The 19,051-nt window shown below is 36.8% G+C and overlaps 1 protein-coding gene across 3 annotated transcripts; it reads left to right on the top strand.

Moving 5' to 3' along the window:
• The first annotated feature begins 841 nt into the window (after positions 1-841).
• Positions 842-18,463, top strand: LOC132181185 (WD repeat-containing protein 26 homolog). Of its 3 annotated transcripts, XM_059594291.1 has the most exons (6): positions 849-948; positions 2,013-2,244; positions 3,490-4,384; positions 13,657-13,758; positions 16,438-17,064; positions 18,084-18,463. In XM_059594291.1, the coding sequence occupies exons 3-6, from the start codon at positions 3,587-3,589 to the stop codon at positions 18,297-18,299; spliced, it is 1,743 nt and encodes a 580-aa protein (XP_059450274.1). In that variant the 5' UTR covers positions 849-948; positions 2,013-2,244; positions 3,490-3,586; the 3' UTR covers positions 18,300-18,463. The 3 variants fall into 3 exon arrangements, with proteins under 3 accessions (XP_059450273.1, XP_059450274.1, XP_059450275.1); XM_059594290.1 differs by lacking the exon at positions 2,013-2,244 and having other exon boundaries at positions 842-948; XM_059594292.1 differs by lacking the exons at positions 849-948; positions 2,013-2,244 and adding an exon at positions 990-1,252.
• Positions 18,464-19,051: the final 588 nt, after the last annotated feature.

Raw genomic sequence — 19,051 nt, 5'->3', positions numbered from 1 at the left:
TAAAATTTTATACTTTTTCAATAGCTATTTTGCCTACGTCTCCGGCAATAATAGTTATTTTAGCTACTAATTTTTTATTACAATCTCTGATGGAAACATCTATTCAACTCTTTACTTTCTTCAAATATTGTTTTTATTTTCTTTTACTCTTACTTTGAGAGAGAGAGAGAGAGAGAGAGATGAGAGGAAAAAAAAAAAAGAATAAAAAAAGCTTACAAGGTGCTATGGTAAAGTTTACATTATCAAATTTTAGCAAAACTTTTATTTTGAATGAGAAAAATAGTCAATAATAACTATATTTAACTATAAAGAGTCATTTGGATGCTCTACGGAGTTTTCTTTGCATAATATGCTTATAGTGCTACTACATACATAAACCTCAAAAATAAAAACAAAATGAATTCCGTGATCTAAAATTAGTGTTATTATAGCAACCTAGTTTTATATTGGAAAGATGAGTAATGCACGTAAAGTAAGTAGTTTATAAAGATACTCATGACTGCTAAGTTTTTAAATGCTTATTTATTAGGTGAAACTAACTTTTATACATTATTTTAAGAAAACTTCAAATTGACTAATTTTCTTTAGATAATAACGCAGATATAGCTAACGTTTTTCCTAAATCGTTCCAAATGGTATAACGCTACGTGGTATTGGGTGGACTTTGTAAGGAGATGTGAGAATGAGTTTGAACATAGCTAGGCCTTAGACCTCGCCTAAGCCCAAGCCCATATGAGTGCAGGTTAGGCTCCCCTGACCGAAATGTGGACCAACAGAAGCAGCTAGAGGCACCAAGTCTGAAGGATATGCCACGCCCAATGCGAGAGCCCCACTCCTACAAGTAGGACTCACGAACCCATATGCGTCTCGCTCTCCCCCATTACCCCTCGCATTGAGTTGGTTTCCTCCACGCAAAGAGAACTCACTGTGTTCTTCCTACCCTCGAAGGTACCAAACACTTTCCTTCAATTCAACCCTCTTTCCTGATTCTAAATTTTCCTTTCGCTTTACGTAATTACAATTTATTTATTTGTTCTCTTGATTGCCTCCAATACAATCCGGGGCTTGCCCACCGTAATTTCTACTGTTAATGTACCGACAAATAAGAAAAAGAAAGTCCTTGTTCTGGGTGCTTTGCTCCTTTGGTTCTACTTCCACGCGTTGTTGATGATTGGATTCTCCATCTGTTTTCTTGCGTTGGGTTCATTTGCTTTTGATCCGAATCGGCTCCCAAAGCGAAATCGCTTTCTGGGTATCCAAGATTTTGCTCTCTTACTGCATAATTAATTATCTCTAATGTTGGCCTAATTTTTACTATTCTAAACGTTCTTGGTTTGTTCTCATTTCTTGCTACATGTTTTTATTTTGGGATTTTGGTTTAGTGCTTAATTTACTGCAGTTTTCCTGTAAACATTTCTTTCTGAGGCATATCTGCGTCAGATTTCTTGTTCTTATTGGTTTTGATTGCCTTGTATGACAGGATTTTCCATTTTATTGATGTTTCTGGTGTGTGTTTTAATTAATTATTGCTTAGAAATATGCATATTGCGATTGTAATTAAGTTATTTTCATTTCTTGATACACGTTTGCTTCTCCAGAGGACCCTTTGGGTTTATGTTTGTCTTCTTCAAGTTCATATACTTTAATGCAATGTGTTTATTTTTAAACTATTTCGGCTTCACGTGTAAATAATTCAAGTTTTCTTTTTTTCTTTTTTATAATGTGGATCATCCAATTAATGGGCCATTGGATTGTTCCGTTTGAACATTTTTATTTACGGAGAATTTGAGTTTCTTGCCCCTGAAATCACTTCTAAAAACTGTATTCTTTATGTCATGCAATGTAAATCACTTATACTGCTTTTGGATTTTTTATTGTGCAAGGCTATTGTAATTGAGTCTGTATAATGATATTTCATTAATCGAATGCAGTTTATGAGATATGGCTTAGGCTTAAATTGGATTTTGGAACGATTGGTTGACTTTTGTATATAACTTTCATAATTGGATCAGACTTCTCATACGGAAAGTAAATGTTGCTGGAGATATAGGCTTCCTTCCATCATGTTTGCCTCAGGGAAAATGAAGGTTGCAAACCCAGACACAGTTTGGAATTGTTTCCACCTTAAACTGGAATTAGTTTTTGGAATGCTAAGGAGTTTAGAAGGGTGGAAGTTCCAGCAAACCAAGTTAAAAAAATCCAGCTTTGAATGTGTTGATATAGTATGAATTATATGTAGTTATGGTATGTAACTATCTCCTGATCTTTAGACTTTTTCAATATGGAAACGAAAATTGTTTATCTTCATAATGTAATTAAATCTGCAAACTTTTAAGTTATATGGAATTTCTTGTGCACTCATTTGTTGTAATTGAATGGATTTGTTAGAAAAGAAATAGGATAGGTGTCATTAAGTTGTAGTTTGACGCAAAGTTTTGAATTACTGGTAAATGATCTACTTTTTTTTTTTTTTTTTTGTTACCTTGGAACCACTGAACAAGAATTATGAAAACAGAAAGGGTGCCTTAATACAGCCATCATTTGATGAATAGGGTCTTTGGCCATATGTTTGTATGATTTGGTGAAATGATACCGCGTGCTATTAGGCATTGTGAATTTTTTTTTAATGGAGCAATCATAAAAGTTCACACTTTCAGTGTGGAAGATCTGAATTTGTGTTATATTCTCATTGTTATCAGTTGAAAGACATTCCATAATTTTTCAAAAACTGTTTTCTGCCTTCAAACTAGGATTTAACAATCTTCACACAGAACACCAGGAAAAAACCCTGAATGGCACTCAAATGAATGTACGGAAATACTGAAGCGATATTTGTTTGAAGGCTTTGACGTTAAATCCGCACCAAGAATGGATTAAAAAGAATCAGACATATGTGTTTATTTTTTACATAATTCTCAACAGTTAGGAAATATAATATAGGATGTATTAATTTCCAGTTACAGTTGAAGGTAGAAAGGCATTCTATTATGAATATGTTTTTTTTTGAGTCACGACCTATGTTTAGCATTTCACCTTAACCTTATAGACACTTACAATTTTCGAAATTTATAGCACTACTTTCAGAATTTTGCTTAGAAATCCTTTTTGTTGACCTCTAGCCAACAAAAGTAAACCCTATATTTTACATAAACTGGAACTATACGGAATTATCTGGATATGATGCAGTTATTGGGAAGTGTTTTGTCATTATTAGCTAGTAGAATGATACCAAAACCGCAAAACGACATGTGCAACCGACAATGGAACTGGTGTAAGTATATAATGGATTTTCAATTATTTCATCGTAGAAACATCTACAAAGTATGATAATACATTTGCCTAAGTTGCTAATGTACGCATTATATTTAGAGATATTGTGTTTTTTTGTTTTGTTTTTGTTTATAGTGATGAGAGTCTTTGTGGTTGCTTGTCCTATTTTTTACATTCGACTTAGTAATTCATAAGCGATCCATTGACTATCTTATACAGGAAGTTATTTCTTGTGATTTATTGGAGGCAGTTTCAAGTTATCTCTCCTTATCGTTTTTCTACGTCATAATAATATATGGGCTGAGGTGCACATTTCATGGGAGGTGTAGAGGATGAAGAACCAGCCACGAAACGCATGAAATTGTCATCTGAACAATTGAGAGGTCTTTCCAACGGTTCATCTTTTATAGAGCCCATATCTGGCTCTTCAAGTGACTTGATGGCTCGGCCCCTATCATCTGAAGGGGACGAAGAAGTTGTTGGTACAAAAGGAGTTATTAAAAAGGTGGAATTTGTCCGCATAATAGCCAAAGCATTACGCTCTCTTGGTTATACAAAAAGTTGTGCTCATCTAGAGGCAGAGTCTGGGATATCCTTACACTCCTCTGTGGTAGGTCTGTTTACGCAACAAATACATGATGGCAATTGGGATGAAAGTGTTGCCACATTGTGTAAAATTGGACTACTGGATGAACATATTGTTAAATCAGCCTCTTTTCTTATTCTGGAACAGAAGTTTTTTGAGCTTTTGGATGCAGAAAGGGTCATGGATGCATTGAAGACACTGAGGACTGAGATTGCACCTCTATGCATTAATAATAGTAGAGTTCATGAACTTTCTTCCTACATGGTTGCCCCTTCACAGTGTAATCTAGTTGGGTCTCGCAGTCAAGACACTGTGAGGTCAAAGTCTCGGTCAAAGCTACTGGAGGAATTGCAGAAACTGCTTCCCCCAACAGTTATGATACCTGAAAGAAGGTTGGAACATTTAGTTGAACAGGCACTTCTTTTACAACGAGATGCTTGTATTTTTCACAACTCTTTGGATAAGGAAATGTCATTGTACGCTGATCATCAGTGTGGTCGAGATCAGATTCCTTCTCGAACTTTACAGGTTAGAGAAAATATTTTCAGTTAATGGTTGTTAATTTCCTAATAGTTTCTACACATGTTCACTTTTATTCTCAGTTTATGTAACATAATGCACTGGAAACTTCTCTGTGGTTTTGATTTAGTTATTACTGGTGACCCATATCAGTGGTATGTTAGGGGTCGTTATCATCTTCTTAAGGCATATTTCATGGGCATTAGAAAACATATGTTTCCGCATTTATCTACCATTAATCTCTTTGCGACAAGGAGTATAATTTCTCATGATTTGTAAAAATCACAAGTCATTTACACTACATACAATAAATTGCAAATAATTGGTTATTGATTGACTATTTACTTTATGGAGTTTTCCAAAGGTTGGGTTTAATTCTTGAAGCCTGCATGGAGGATATTTTATTTTATTTTATTTTGTTGTGGCCAATCAAAAGTAAATTGCTATGGCCTCAGGAATAAAGTTTTGGGATGAAAGATTTAGGGGAGGCCTATGGTCCAATTAGGGTTAGGAATTGATTTGGATTGGAATATAAGGAAAGGAGTTCAAATAAATTAATATGAATGAAGACTAGAAGAATGTGAGGGTTCTTTGTCCACCGTTCCTATGATAAGTAGTTGACTCATTCTCACTATAGTGGCTGGCCAGAGTTGTACACAAATTGACCAATCTGAAGAAGTTGAAAATTGAGTATGCTAAGGTGGGTTGGGTATCTCATTCGAAGCATGGGAACCTTTCCAAGTGGAAGGCGGTGTGGGAGGCAAGATAATGACCTGGAATCTAAGCGTTGTGGCATATCTGTTTTCTCGTTTGAAACTCTTCTAGGTTACTAACATTTATGATTGTGGGATTTTTGGTTTATTTTGTCAGTTATGATTTTATGGACCACATGGTAAAGGAGTAGAGCTACTGTTTGTGTTCATTTAGATTGAGTTTCGTTAGTACAGTGGTTTTACTGATCATCCATCCTATTGGAGGTGGTTGAGAGATTTTCTTTCTTTACACGAATTGTGAGAATATAAGCTTATGGATATATGTTGAAAGGGGCATTCTACTCATAAGTTAGAAGAGAAGTTTTGAGTCTTGAACAGGTTCAGTGGAGTTCTGCATAATGAGTTTGAGGAGCTTTTCTTAAACACAATTGGATGGCTCTTGGAAAGGCTGCTTTTCCTTGTAGTAGTTGCACAAAAAGCCTTTTTTTTTTGGAGGTGGAGAGGAAAAGTAAGTGGGCCGCCACATGAAGCACATTGGATGACAAATAAGGAGCCTGACTATCTTTGCATTGAACATACAGATCGTGAGACATAATGTTCTCTGCAACACTGCCATTTTAAGTACATGTGTTCTGTATGGCCAGTTAGGATCTGGAACATGTAGTTGGAAGCTGATTTCCTTATTAAAATTGAGGATGGTGGAATGCCCAATCCTTGAGAGGTTACTGTATTTAGTTAGGAATTAGAGAGCCAAATGAAGAGATCATATTGAATATATAAGCATTCAAAGGTTAGATCTGACAAAAGCATTAATGAATATTTGAAGTCTGTAATGATTGAAGAGGGTAGTCATATATACCTTACAACATATATGAGGATTTCATATAAAGGGAGTCTCTAAACAAATTATGACTCCAAGGATGGTTAATTTGACATAAAAGTCAAGAATTTTATGACTGAGGTAGGTAGTGGAAATGCATATTGAAATATCATTAAAAAGTGCAAAACACAACTTAGGTACACAAGAAATATACAAGAGAAACACCTAGCCAGAAGGAGAAAAAGAACAAGAAAATTATGAAAACTAAGCAAATTAGGAAAGACAAACGCAGTTATCTGAAGGTAAAGAGTATTGAAGAAAAAAGACATAAGCTTCACCACTGTCTTTTCACGGTTTTCAAAATTTCTATCGTTTCTTTCTCTCCAAAGACACCATAAAAGGCATGAAGACAACATCTTTCACATAGTTGCGCTCGGAGTTCTACCAAAAATTCCCCTCCAAGAAGAAAACAAGTCTACTACAAGACAGGCCAACATGACTGAAGATGGCATTCCATAAGGAACAAGCAACCTTGCAATGGAGAAGAGGATTATCCACAAACTTCCCGTTCCTCTTGTAGATACAATACCAATCAACCACAATGACATGCCACTTATTAAGGTTATCCATGGTAAAGATTTTCCCTAGTGAGGCTAAACAAGCAAAGAAAATCATTCTCAAAGGAATCTTAATCTGCCAAATACTCTTCCAAGGGAAGGGAGTGCCATCATTACGAACAAGGACAATGCATAAAGATCCAACATTGAACAACCCTATTTTGGAGGGGGCCCACTAAAGCTTGTCTTCACCTTTTTGTCTCACTATAAGGGAGTATAACAAATTGTTGCTTGTTAGCGTTTGAGGGTTTGGGTTTTTGTTGTCTTGTGGGTTTTGGGGTTGTGGGCTTATAACTAAGATATTTATAAAGTTTTACATTACTTATAAAAAAAAAAAAAAATTGAAAAACGAAGGAAAGACATCCACCTCCCAATCATGAGCCTCTTTAATAAAACTTACACTCCACTAAAGGAAGCCATTAGAAAGCTCCAAATGAACTGCTATGAAAGCATCTTTTACGCAAGCACTATATAAATCCGAAAAAGCTTCTATAAGAGTCTAATTCCCACATCACATATCATGTCAGAATTTAGTTTTGATATTGGCAACAACATCTTGCAACTCCTCCTGATATTCTTCCATAACCTCGCTCCATACAACTCAAGAGTCTCATTAGAACACCACCCACCACACGAATTGTCAAATTTAGAAAACATGTCTCCACCAAGCTTTTCTCTCATGCACCTAGCGCCATAGCCATTTTCCTAAAAGAGCACGATTGAACATCAGCAAGTTCTGAACCCTCAATTATCCTTTAGAAAATTGGAGAATAAACCTTGGACCAACTTATCAAGTGAAATTTGAACTCTTGACCTAGCTCATCCCATAAGAAATCTTGCTGAAGCTTATCTATGCGGTTTGCAAAACCAGCTGAGAGAGGAAAAAGAGACATGAAATTCGTAGGCAAATTGGTATGGGTGCTCCTGATAATGGTAAACCTACTATCCTTAGACAAGTACATTCTTTTCCAACTAGCCAACCGATGCTTTATCTTCTTAATAACACCGTTCCAAGTAGACTTGGCGTTATAAGAGGCCCCCATTGGAAGAACAAGATACTGAAAAGGAAAAAACGAGACCTTGCAGCCCAAAATGCTAGCCAACCCATCCACATTATCAACATTACCCACATGAATCAGTTTTGACTTAGCTAGATTAATCTTCAAATTAGAAATATCTTTGAAACGTAAAACTAAGGCATGCAGGTAAACGTAGATGGTCAAGATTAGCCCCACAGGAACCAAAGTGTCATTCGCAAACAAGTGTGATATGTTAACCACACTTGAGTGTCTAGACCTTATAGAAAAGCCTGAAAGAAACCTCCCATTAACAGTTGCAGAAAGCATTTTACTTATGGACTCCATAACGATAACAAACAGAAAAGGTGATAAAGAATCTTCTTATCTCAAACCACGGCAGCTACTGAAGAAACTGAACAAATTGCCATTCACCAAAACGGAAAACCGCATCGAAGAAATACAATATGATATCTAGAGCACCATTTCTCCTTGAAACTGCACCTCTTCAACAATTAAAGTAAGAACTCTCAATTGACATGATCATAGACCTTCTCAATATCTCATTTGTAAAGCACTTAGTGGCTCACAAGATCTGATCATACTATCTAAACATTCATTTTCTATAGGCACGGAGTCAAGGATTTTCCTATCTCTAACAAATGCATTATGGGGCTTCGAAATAATAGTTTTGACAACCCTTCTCAACCTATTGGCAAGAACTTTGGCAATAATCGTGTAAACTCCATTCACAAGACTAATAGGACGAAAGTCCTTAGCGTGGATTTCTTTAGAATGAGAGCAATGAAAGTGACATTAAGAATTTTTTTCAAATTTACTAGCATGAAAATCATGGATCACCCCCGTAATATCTGCCTTGATCACATCCTAGCAAGCTTGGAAAAAGGCCATTGTAAAACCATTAGGACTTGTCCTTATCGCTGATCATACCTTTCACCGCTTCAAGGACCTCACTTTCCTCAAGTAGTCTCTCTAACCAAGACGCCTCCTCCACATCTATGGAGTCGAAAGCAAGGCCATCCAACTTGGGCCACCAGCTAAACTGTTTTGAAAACAATCTATTGGAATTGCACAATGTGTTCCTTGATAATAGCAGGTTGATCAGAAGAAACTGAGCCATTTTTTGACAATGACTCAATGGAGTTGTTTCTCCTATTCAAGTTGGCCGCCTTGTGGAAAAACTGTGCATTTATCATCCTGTTTTAATCCTAGAGTCCTTGACTTTTGCCTCCAACTTATCTCCCCCATTGAAGTAGCTTTTTCTTACACACTAATAACCATCATTTTCCTCAACTTCACTCCAGCAACTAAAGTTCTCTCTTCCTCCAACCCATCAAGAACACACAACTCCTCCAAAAGAGATTTTTTTATGGCTCCACGTTACGAAACACCTGCTCATTCTAGATTTTTAAATCAGTTTTCAAGGCCTTAAGTTTATGAGCCAAAGGGAAGCTAGAAGAGCTTTGAAAGCGATAAGAAGACCACTACTGCCTCACCCTGTCCACATAGCCTTTAGCTTTTAGCCAGATATTCTCAAACTTAAAATATCCTTTGCCCACTGAATACCACCATAATGAAGGAGAATGGGGAAATGGCTTGAGCACAATCTATACAACATTTTTTGAAATAAATTGGGGAACTTGGCTTCTCATTATGGAGAAGCAAGAAACGTATCAATTCTTTACCAAGAAGGGGAATCCTGAGTATTTGACCACGTAAAAGGCCCTCCTACTAGGGGAGAAAATCCACAAGACCTTGCTCAAAATAAAATTAGAAAACTCCATCATAGTAGGACAAAAAGGAGCTTCACCCAATTTTTCACCAGGAAAACGGGTGACGTTGAAGTCTCCCCTAATGCACTACGACAAATTCCACCAACTAAGCAAGCCAGCCAATTCCTCTCATAAATACCTTCTATCACAATTGGAGCTAGCCCCATAATCCCCCACAGAAGCCCAAGAGAAACCATCTTCGACATTTCTAAAGGAGCAAACAACAATAAACTCTCCCCCACACTCTTTGATCTTTTCCTTGACCTTCCTATCCCGCATAAGCAAGATTCAATCGGAGGCCGCTCTAGATGCTGAGTAGCACCAATCCACATGTTTACACCCCCACAAACTTTGCACAACACACCCTCATTCAAGCCTTTCACATTCAAAGATAACCACCTGCAGCCCTCCGGCTAGTGTTGCTGTTGTTCACATCATAGTTAATGAAACAAGTTAACCTTCTTAATTCTCTATCACCTTTTTTTCCCAAGTTCAAGCAAGAGGCCGACACCTGCTTAGAGTGGCTCGCTTCAATGCTTGCAAACAAGGCCAAAAGCTCCTCTCAAAACCCTTGCACCAAAGCCCCATAGAATCTTAAATCTCCCCTACAGTATTGTCACCACAGTAGAGTTTGTTTAACCACCAAGTTCGGGATGGATCGGTGTGGTTCCTCTACTAGGACACTAGAATATGGAACCATTAGTGAAGAAATGCATGAGAGAAAAGCATATGGAAACTCCTTCACACAACCTCTTCTCCAGCTGCAGCATGAAAAAAATGAAATGGACATGTCTACAAATGTACCTCTGTCAAAGTAATAATTAAGTGATTAAATTTACCTCTTTTTATCAGCTCAATCTTTTAAGAAAAATGGTAATTTAACATGGTATCAGATCCAGAGGTTTTGAGTTCGAACCCTGACTCCGTTGTTTACCCCCATTTAAATAATATTTCACATGTTGGGCCTCACTTATTAAAAAGGAGTTTAAGCCGACACGTGAAGAGAAGTGTCAAAATAATGATTAAGTGATTAAATTTATCTATTCCTATCAGCTTTAGCTTTTAGGAAAAGTGATGATTTAACAACCTCGAGCTGCATTCTTCTGACCTAGAGATACAGAGGTAGTGGTCCTTGCATAACCTTGAGGTACAGAGAAATGATGCGCTCACTCTACCTTCACTACTGGCACCGAAGGGCACCCCTGCGACTGCCTCGTCCTACCCAACACCTCCAAAATGCTTCTCCCCGTGCCGAGAGAGAAATCAAGGAAAGCCACCACCTTTCTCAACACAGCGGAAAAGCTTCTCCATCCCCATCCTTCTTGCCCCTCTGAGATTACGATAAGACCTCTATGACCATCCACTGCATACTTTGCCACTCCAGATAATGACCGCACCAATTAAAAGCGCTCTTAACTATGAAGGCCTTGTTCCCATCCCTTGACGATTTGATAAATTCGGTCACCTTCGTCTTTCGAACCAGCATCTCCACCATGGTTGCTAGCCAAGCAACACTCATCTTACTCAATAACATAGCTCGGGAAAACCCTCGTGTCCTTTAGACCAAGTGAAAAACTAACCCCCCCTTCAGCCATTGAGAGCTTCGCTCAAAAACTTTAGCCTCTGCATAGAACCAACTCAAGAAGCCCATTGTCAACAGCCAAAGCCAAAATTAACAACCACGCCAGCCCCAAGGAACAGACATTGAAGGAGAAAAGGTCAACATGTGCCGAATTGGGTCATTCATTGACCAGATTGCGAATTTTTGGTAGATTAATATATATGAGGTGGTGGTGAAGGGGATACTCTTCTGGAGAATAGTGTTGGTGATGTTTTATTGTATGTTTGTGGAGCCTAGTATTAATTGAGTCATTGACCAAGTCTATTGTTTCCTATTTAAAGTGATGATGGATCCAAAGATAGACATTTATTTAAGTACAATATGCTTGTTGTTAGTTTGATATGTAGGAGTGAGGAGTAATGCTAGAACTTCCTCTTCTGTCCCTCATATGTCCCTTTGAGAATGATGTGGCTTTTAAAATCACAATTGCGCTTGTGATTGATCACTATTGAATTTTGATCAAATTGTGACTTTAAAAGCTACCTCATTGTGGAAGGACGCAAGGACACAAGATGAACTTCTAGAATTCCTCATGAGTGAGAACCCTAGGTTTTGATACTTTAACAATGGCTTTTTATCATTTTGTTTTTCTTGGTTTTACTTTGTTTCCTTGGAGAGGAAAGAGGAAGGGGGCAGCTCTAGGCTGCTAAGGATCAGCTCGTTGACTTTGATGTGGGCATCAATAATTAGTATGTTTGAAACTAGTCATAGTTTGTTGAGCATGGTTTGGCTTAAGGTGGTTACCAGTTTACCCACTGTTGCGTTGAACCAAATTTATTTACTCGATACCTTAAGTGGACAAAATATCACTTATAAGAGTAGCAATTTCCTTGCTTTTGGGCAAACTATCTTTAGTGTTGGTTTAACTTGGGAGACTTTCTAACATATTAAGCTGTGATGGTAGCTTTAGTGAGTGCTTACCACCTCTGCTAACCAGAATAAAATAATTACGCTTTAAATATAAAAAAGGACTAGCATGCATGTGTTGTTTTTGCTTTCAAGTTGGAGGTTTATGTTGAGAATGGCATCCGCCTTTCTGTAAGGTGAGGCAATTAAAACATTTCTCAAGGCTTACAACATTAGGCAAAAGCTCTAGTCAAGCCAAGGCATATTGAATGTGTGATTTTTGAGCCTTTGTATGATTAATCTTGAGCCATTTGTTGATCTTTTTTCTTTTGCTAGCTAGGTGTTTCTTTTGTATGTATTTGAATTGTGCCTTTTTACACTTTTTGATAAAGAGTAATGCTATATACCACATTTTTATCCTACTATGCTGGCGTGGTAGTCCCAATTAACCCTTGGATTTCTTTTTAACAATGACAAATCCAAAACTTAGTTAAGACTGTTATGTCTGGATTGTGGGATAGTTGTGAGATAAAAATGTAGTTTCTAGTATTACTCTTTAATAAATTGCGTTTATGGTATCAAAAACAATTTTAGAGCCATTTGCCTCACCTAACTACTACTCAGCTCTCTTCAGTCTCTGTAATTTGGATGAAATTTGTAGGATAGAAAAAAAAAAAATAGGAGGGGTTTTTGTTTTTTTTGATAAGTAAGTAGCTGGTTTTATTAAAAGCGTGAGGCGCCCCTAAGTACACTGGATGTATACAAGGAGAAACACCTAACTAGAAAGGGAAAAACGTACAAAGGGTTTTTGTTAAATTGTTGAAGGCATGAGTTTCTAGATTCTGACTTTTGCTTTCATCTCATCCTCTTCTTTTCAACTCCCTATATTCCTGTGTTTTAATTCATGAGCAGCCAATGTTCTTTATTCCTAAATCTACAACTCTACTTCCATAAACCTAGAATGTCTATTGACTGTTCAGCCAGTACCATAACACCTCAAACCCGAAAGTAGGTATCAACCATGTGGTTTCTGGAATCCCTATGACTTTTACACTCAGACTCTGTCATAAACTCTATTGAGCATCACCCTCCACTATCACATTCTGAGACACCCCGTGAGCTTAAGATACCTAAACTTGTCATAAGCCCTGATTAACATTAAAAAATTGATTCAATTGTTCTACAACTTTACTAAGTAAATAATAGGGCGATCAGTGTAGGCCTCTTTTATATCCAGAGAAATAAGAAAGAATAGCATTTGCAATACTTGTCTTTAAAAATTAAATTGTCCTTACTACCTTGTCGTTAAAAGGTCCGTAAAAGGCAGCTAAAAAGCATATAAATAAGAGTTCAAAGATCCTGTGCTATACTTAAGGATATTTTGAATTGGTGTTCCGCTTACATTAATTTGACCATAATCTGTTTCACTCTGAGTACGTACATTTACCTCATAGTTGCGAATTGGGGTAGGGTTAAATAGATTATTTGTATAATTCCTTAAGAGGTATTATTCATTATTTGAGGTGGTAAGTGCACTTGGTTATTATGAGAAAAGACTATGAATGTTTCTTGTAGTAGTAATGTCTCTTGAGGAAGGGAAGGGAATAAAATCCTTGGTTCAGGTTAAGCCTACATCTCTGGTGACCCTTGTTTTTGGGTAATTTCTAAATTGATTCATTTAGAATGCTTCACTGGTTACTTTTCCAACTTCTCTGTTTTATTCTATTCTGGAGAATCTTTTTAATGCAAGTGGACTACACATTTTCTTCATTTAGGGTTTTCTGTTGTATATTTGATTTCTACATGTCATTGGGATCTTTGTTTTAAGTCTTTCTCTTTATTCCTATTTGAATAGATATTACAAGAGCACAGTGATGAAGTCTGGTTCTTGCAATTTTCACACAATGGGAAATACTTGGCTTCATCATCAAATGATCATTCAGCAATCATATGGGAGGTAAGATTGATATTTGATCGGCCTCTAAGTATGGTTGTCATGACTTGGGACTATTAGTTCTCATATGTGAATTATTCCTTCTTTGCTGTCATCTTTCTCCTCCATTTATTCAATGGGTTTAACAAGCTATATGATTTTTATAGCTTTCTTTTTCTATTTATGAAAAATATTTCTCTCTATTTTTTCCCTTCTATGATAGTTTTATATCTGCCCTGGAGCTACATGACTGTTCTATTATTTTTCCTTGCTCTTTTGTTATCTTCTGCACAAAATATCACATTCTCAGTTCGGTGTAGCAATATTCTGATATGCACGTAGTCATGGTTTTCAACCCTTTTAGAAGCTGCAAGCATTTGATGAATATTTTATTCTTAAAAAGGAGACAATTGCATTGCAGTGAAAGTGCTGAAATACTGAACCAATTGTCACGCCCAAGTAAATATGTTCATTGCGTAAGTTGAAAGTGGCTCTTCTTTCTCAAGTTGTGTGGAATCCAGTACCTCCTTTTCGATGGGGCAGCCTTTGAGAGTGAAGATAAATATCCTCTTGTCCCAACTTTTCTCAATATATTAGGTCAGTTTTATCATGGGATGTTTTATGCTATCTTGTAGCATACTAACCTGCATTTCAGAGAGAAAGGAGAGGGATTGGTTGGGACGAATGCCTCTTTTCTTTCTCACTGGAGATGCTTTGAATAATGAGCTGCTTTTCTTTGTGTCTGCAACGTAAAATGTAACCACATTCGCTTATAACTGGTTTTAGATACAATCTACTACAAACCTAGCAAATTTTGATCAGGAATTGCTCTGCCAGAAACATGATAGACTCTTTTCCCCATTGTAATGAATTTAGCAATTCAATTGCTTATTCTCCCAGTCAAGAGGCAATATATAGATTATCTAGTTTAAGACAATCTAATCATATTTTAACTTTTACTGTAGCTGTACACATGCGTAGGTGTCTAGTCCCTACGTTTTAGAATTAGAGGCATAGCAAATTCCCATATCCATTTGTACTACAGCGATATGTTTTTTAGGTAATGTTTTTTTTTTTTTTTTGGGTTTGACAAGTAAAAGGAGTTGCCAATATTAGACAATATGGGTCCAACTTATGGTTCGATGTCTAATGCAATCAGCAAAATAGACAAAACCAAATGCAAAGAGAACATCCTTTGCCATTCTATGTTGGAGATCCTAGTAGCAAGTAAGACTAATTCTAGTTTTATTAAATTTAAAATATCACAATATGTTTTCCAAATCCTAAGCATAAATACTCAGTTGGGCGACCATTTTTGTCATAATGAACTGCATATCGTTTCAGTTCCCCAATCTCCGAAAAAAGTTCCCTTGTATTTTCATTAGTCACTTTATAATCCAAATTGGAAACATATAACCTCGTGCCACTTTCTATCCCTGATATCCCTGCAGCTCTAAGGCTCTCTCCAAACAAATCATTCTTCCATAGGAAACTCTGGGTTCTGCAGATAGACTTGGCAATGGTATAAGATACCTGTACTGCAAGAGGACCTCTAGGAACTGCCCTGGGCAATCTTCCACCGCTAGATGCCCTGCCTGGTCCACGGCCGCAGCGGGCCCTACCTTGTCCTCTACCTCTCTCATGGGAACCTCTATTCTTTATAAGATTATCAAGTGACATATCCAAAGCTGTAGCCATAATATCTGCAGCAAAGTAACTTATCAAAAAAAAAAAATCTGCAGCAAAGTAATATTCTTCTAGAGAGAAATGTGAACCTGCAATTAACTCGAGATTATCGCAAAGAGCAGTGGAGCAATTAGGGTTTCTGAGCGAGAGAGAGTTAGAGTGATGGGGCAAAACCTTGTGAGATTTGGAGGGTTACGAAGTGGGTGAAGAAGAAAGATCCATGAATATATTTTGTGGTCCTAATTAGCTATGCTACAAATGAATGGTCCCAAAACAATAAGACTATTGGTTGTACTGAAGGAATGATTGTTTGACATTTAACTTTTCACTTTCTACCACTTCAGACATGCGTGATGAAAGGAGGCATATTTTAGAAAGCAAGAAAGAACCAAGATGATGCCCTTTTTATGCAATGTTGTTTCCACATTGTTGGTTGAGGAAATCAATTCAAGAAGCTCTCTCATTTATTGTTATTCTCACTTCCACAACTGCTACTAGTTGTGATGATGAAGTCATTACAAATTGAGCATGCAATTAAAAAACTAGTCCCTCCGGTGCTTCATCGGATTGCACCAAATGTTGGGTGCTTGCTAGGAACATCTTTTTCTTCTGCCCAGCTTTTAGTTATTAACTTTGAGCCTTAAAAGTACTTTTAGGGTTTTTATTACTTAAATATTGGTAATAGTGAGGTATGTCTTCTAGTGTATGATTACACTTGTATATGGGGTCAGATAGAGATATTTTGGGGCCTGAGCTTTAAATCTAATCTTACAATAAGAGCCATTTACTAATGCATTAATTTTTGGCCAAATTTCTTGTTATTTAGATCTCTGGTTGGGACTTCTTCTAATTGGGCTTCCTATTACTTGGACTTCTTGTATATGACTTCTGGTAGTTAGAGATCAATTGTTAAGCATGTTGAGGCTTTATGCTTGTGTCGGAGACATCCACTCTTATGGTCTCGTATCAAAACTCTAATTTCACATATTCCATTTTATTTTTGTGCTGTAACTGTAGGTTGATGTGAATGGTGGAGTGTCTTTAAAGCATAGACTATGTGGTCATCTGAAACCTGTCTCGACTGTTTCATGGTGTCCTGATGACCATGAGCTACTTACCTGTGGACTGGAGGAGAATGTCAGGCGCTGGGATGTTTCTTCTGGTGAGTGCCTCCAGATTTATGAGAAGGTTGGTCTTGGCCTGGTGTCCTGTGGATGGTTTCCAGATGGCAAACGGATTTTCTCTGGTGTCAATGACAAGAGTATTAGCATGTGGCAACTAGATGGGACAGAGCTGGAGTGTTGGAAGCAAAAAACTCTAAGGATATCTGATTTGGAAATAACGAATGATGGAAAACAGATTATAAGTATATGTAGAGAAACTGCTATACTATTACTTGACAGGGAAGCAAAAGTTGAAAGATTGATTGAAGAGGATCAAACAATAACCACTTTTTCTTTATCGAGGGATAATAAGTTTTTGCTGGTTAATCTTGTAAACCAAGAAATCCACCTCTGGAACATCGAAGGTGACCTCAAGCTTGTTGCCAAGTACAAAGGTCACAAACGCACCCGGTTTGTGATTAGATCTTGCTTTGGTGGACTTGCAGAAGCTTTTGTTGCCAGTGGTAGTGAGGACTCACAGGTATGGCTTTTAATTTTATCCTCTCAGGTTTCTTGGTGGAAGCTTGTTCTTGGTTTATAAGGAATAATTTGGTTCTATTGAAAGTTCATTGGGTCTATTTTGATTGAGGATAGAATATTTTGCATGTATCATGTATGTGCTTGCAAATCTTATATACACTTTGTGATATCATGTTTGAAAATTTTATATACAATTTGTAATGTCACGCATAGATTTGTTTTTGTTGGTGATAGGGGCTGTCTTGAACTCTATATGCAATAGGTTTCATCAGGACCTGAATTACATGGACCTTTGGGGGGAAGTCTTAGATACACATTGTAAGAGCAAGGGTTTCTCTTTCAAAAAGCAATTTGTACTGAACTTTCCGATACCACCCCTTGTTATAGTTCTAACTACTTTCTACATTGCTAGATAGTTCATCTTTTATCGCATGAGATGTATAAATTAGGGCAAATTTAGAAAGTGAATTTTAGATATAGGGTTGAATATGTTTACTATAAACTTTTCTAAAATATTGAGTGAGAGTTCCCACGGGTCCGAGGTTTACTTTGCAGGGGTGGGTTCGAAGGGCCCTACCTTGTAGAGATTCCCTATTATAAAAATTATATATATTTCCTGGTAATTTTAGGCACTTTGGTATATGTCATAAGCTCGGCAGTTCTATAACCATAATGGTTGGTGAAAAGAACCCAGGATCCACTTGCAAGAAGTCAAAAAATAACTTCTGTTTGTGGAGAATTTACATAGTACAAAATTGGAACTGAAGTGTGAATACACCCTCCAAACATTTGTTAAATTATCTTTTGTCTTAAAAGTGTAAATTAATAGGAAATATTGATTTAACCATTTAATTAATATTCTTATCTCTTCATGTGGACTCAAACTCCACACACATGTAATATTTAATTAGAACAGAGGTAAATTGTGGAATGAGGATTCAAACTTAGGACCTTTACTCTGATACTATTTTAAATTACTAGTTGTCCAAAAAGCTTAAGCTAATAGAATTGCTATTACAGGTTTATGTCTGGCACAGAGGCTCAGGTGAGCTGATAGAGGCATTGGCAGGACATTCTGGTGCTGTTAATAGTGTGAGCTGGAATCCGGTGAATCCCCACATGTTGGCATCAGCTAGTGATGACCGTACGATCCGGATATGGGGCCTAAATGAACTAAGTATGAAGCGCAAGGATCCACATATCAATGGCATCCACTATTGCAATGGGGGAACATGAGAAAGAGACCCAAAGAAAGTCAATTGGTTGTAATTTCTTCCCTCTCAAATCATTGCTTTTGTGTAAATACTTTTATCACTGTTGCAAGCAGACATTTATATCAAACAAGCATGTGGATTGTGCAACAAGTTCCTTATAATAAATCTACCATTGCATTTTTAGCATTTCATTAAATTGATTACTTGTTTATGGATAGAGGGTTTTGGAGCTACTTGCTAATAAGCAATAGGGTAAGGTTCAATTTATTTAAGAATAATAAGACTGTTGATTAGACAAAGCTATGCTGCTTTTACTTGCATTAAAATGGAATGTGTCAAGTTTTAATGGCATAACCATGTCACAGTTTAAATTGTTTTTGCTTAATTTTTTATTTCGATTTTCCAAATGAAAAGTATTTCCCTTGGGTGATGTAACGAGGTTGCAACTTAATGCTCATGATATATATATATATAAAATTAAAACCTAAAATGAGAAGACAAGTGAGAAGATTCTAGGTCCAAGTGGAGAGGGAGGTCCATCTTTCATTAGGTTATTTAAATTCGGAGGATCTTAGGGTAGAATAGGAAAAGCAAAAGCAAGCTTACACAAAGAATATCGATATTTTTTATTTCTTTTATATAGATGAGAATATAAAATTTTGTCTTCAAAGAATAGCTCAATCGGTTGTGTATCACGCCTCATAAAGAGGAGGTGCCATTATCATTATATGCACGTGTGTATATATATATATATATATATATATATATATATAT

The sequence above is a fragment of the Corylus avellana genome, chromosome ca5 (genome assembly GCF_901000735.1).
Source record: "Corylus avellana chromosome ca5, CavTom2PMs-1.0".
Taxonomy (NCBI): domain Eukaryota; kingdom Viridiplantae; phylum Streptophyta; class Magnoliopsida; order Fagales; family Betulaceae; genus Corylus; species Corylus avellana.
The sequence above is the reverse complement of the archived record's forward strand: the minus strand, read 5'-3'. Positions and strand labels throughout refer to the sequence as shown.

Coding starts and splice junctions, on each gene's coding strand:
- LOC132181185 (XM_059594290.1), top strand. CDS start 3,587: ATGGGAGGTGTAGAGGATGAAGAACCAGCCACGAAACGCATGAAATTG. Junction 4,385..13,656: donor TTCCTTCTCGAACTTTACAG/GTTAGAGAAAAT, acceptor CTATTTGAATAG/ATATTACAAGAGCACAGTGA. Junction 17,065..18,083: donor GTGGTAGTGAGGACTCACAG/GTATGGCTTTTA, acceptor TTGCTATTACAG/GTTTATGTCTGGCACAGAGG.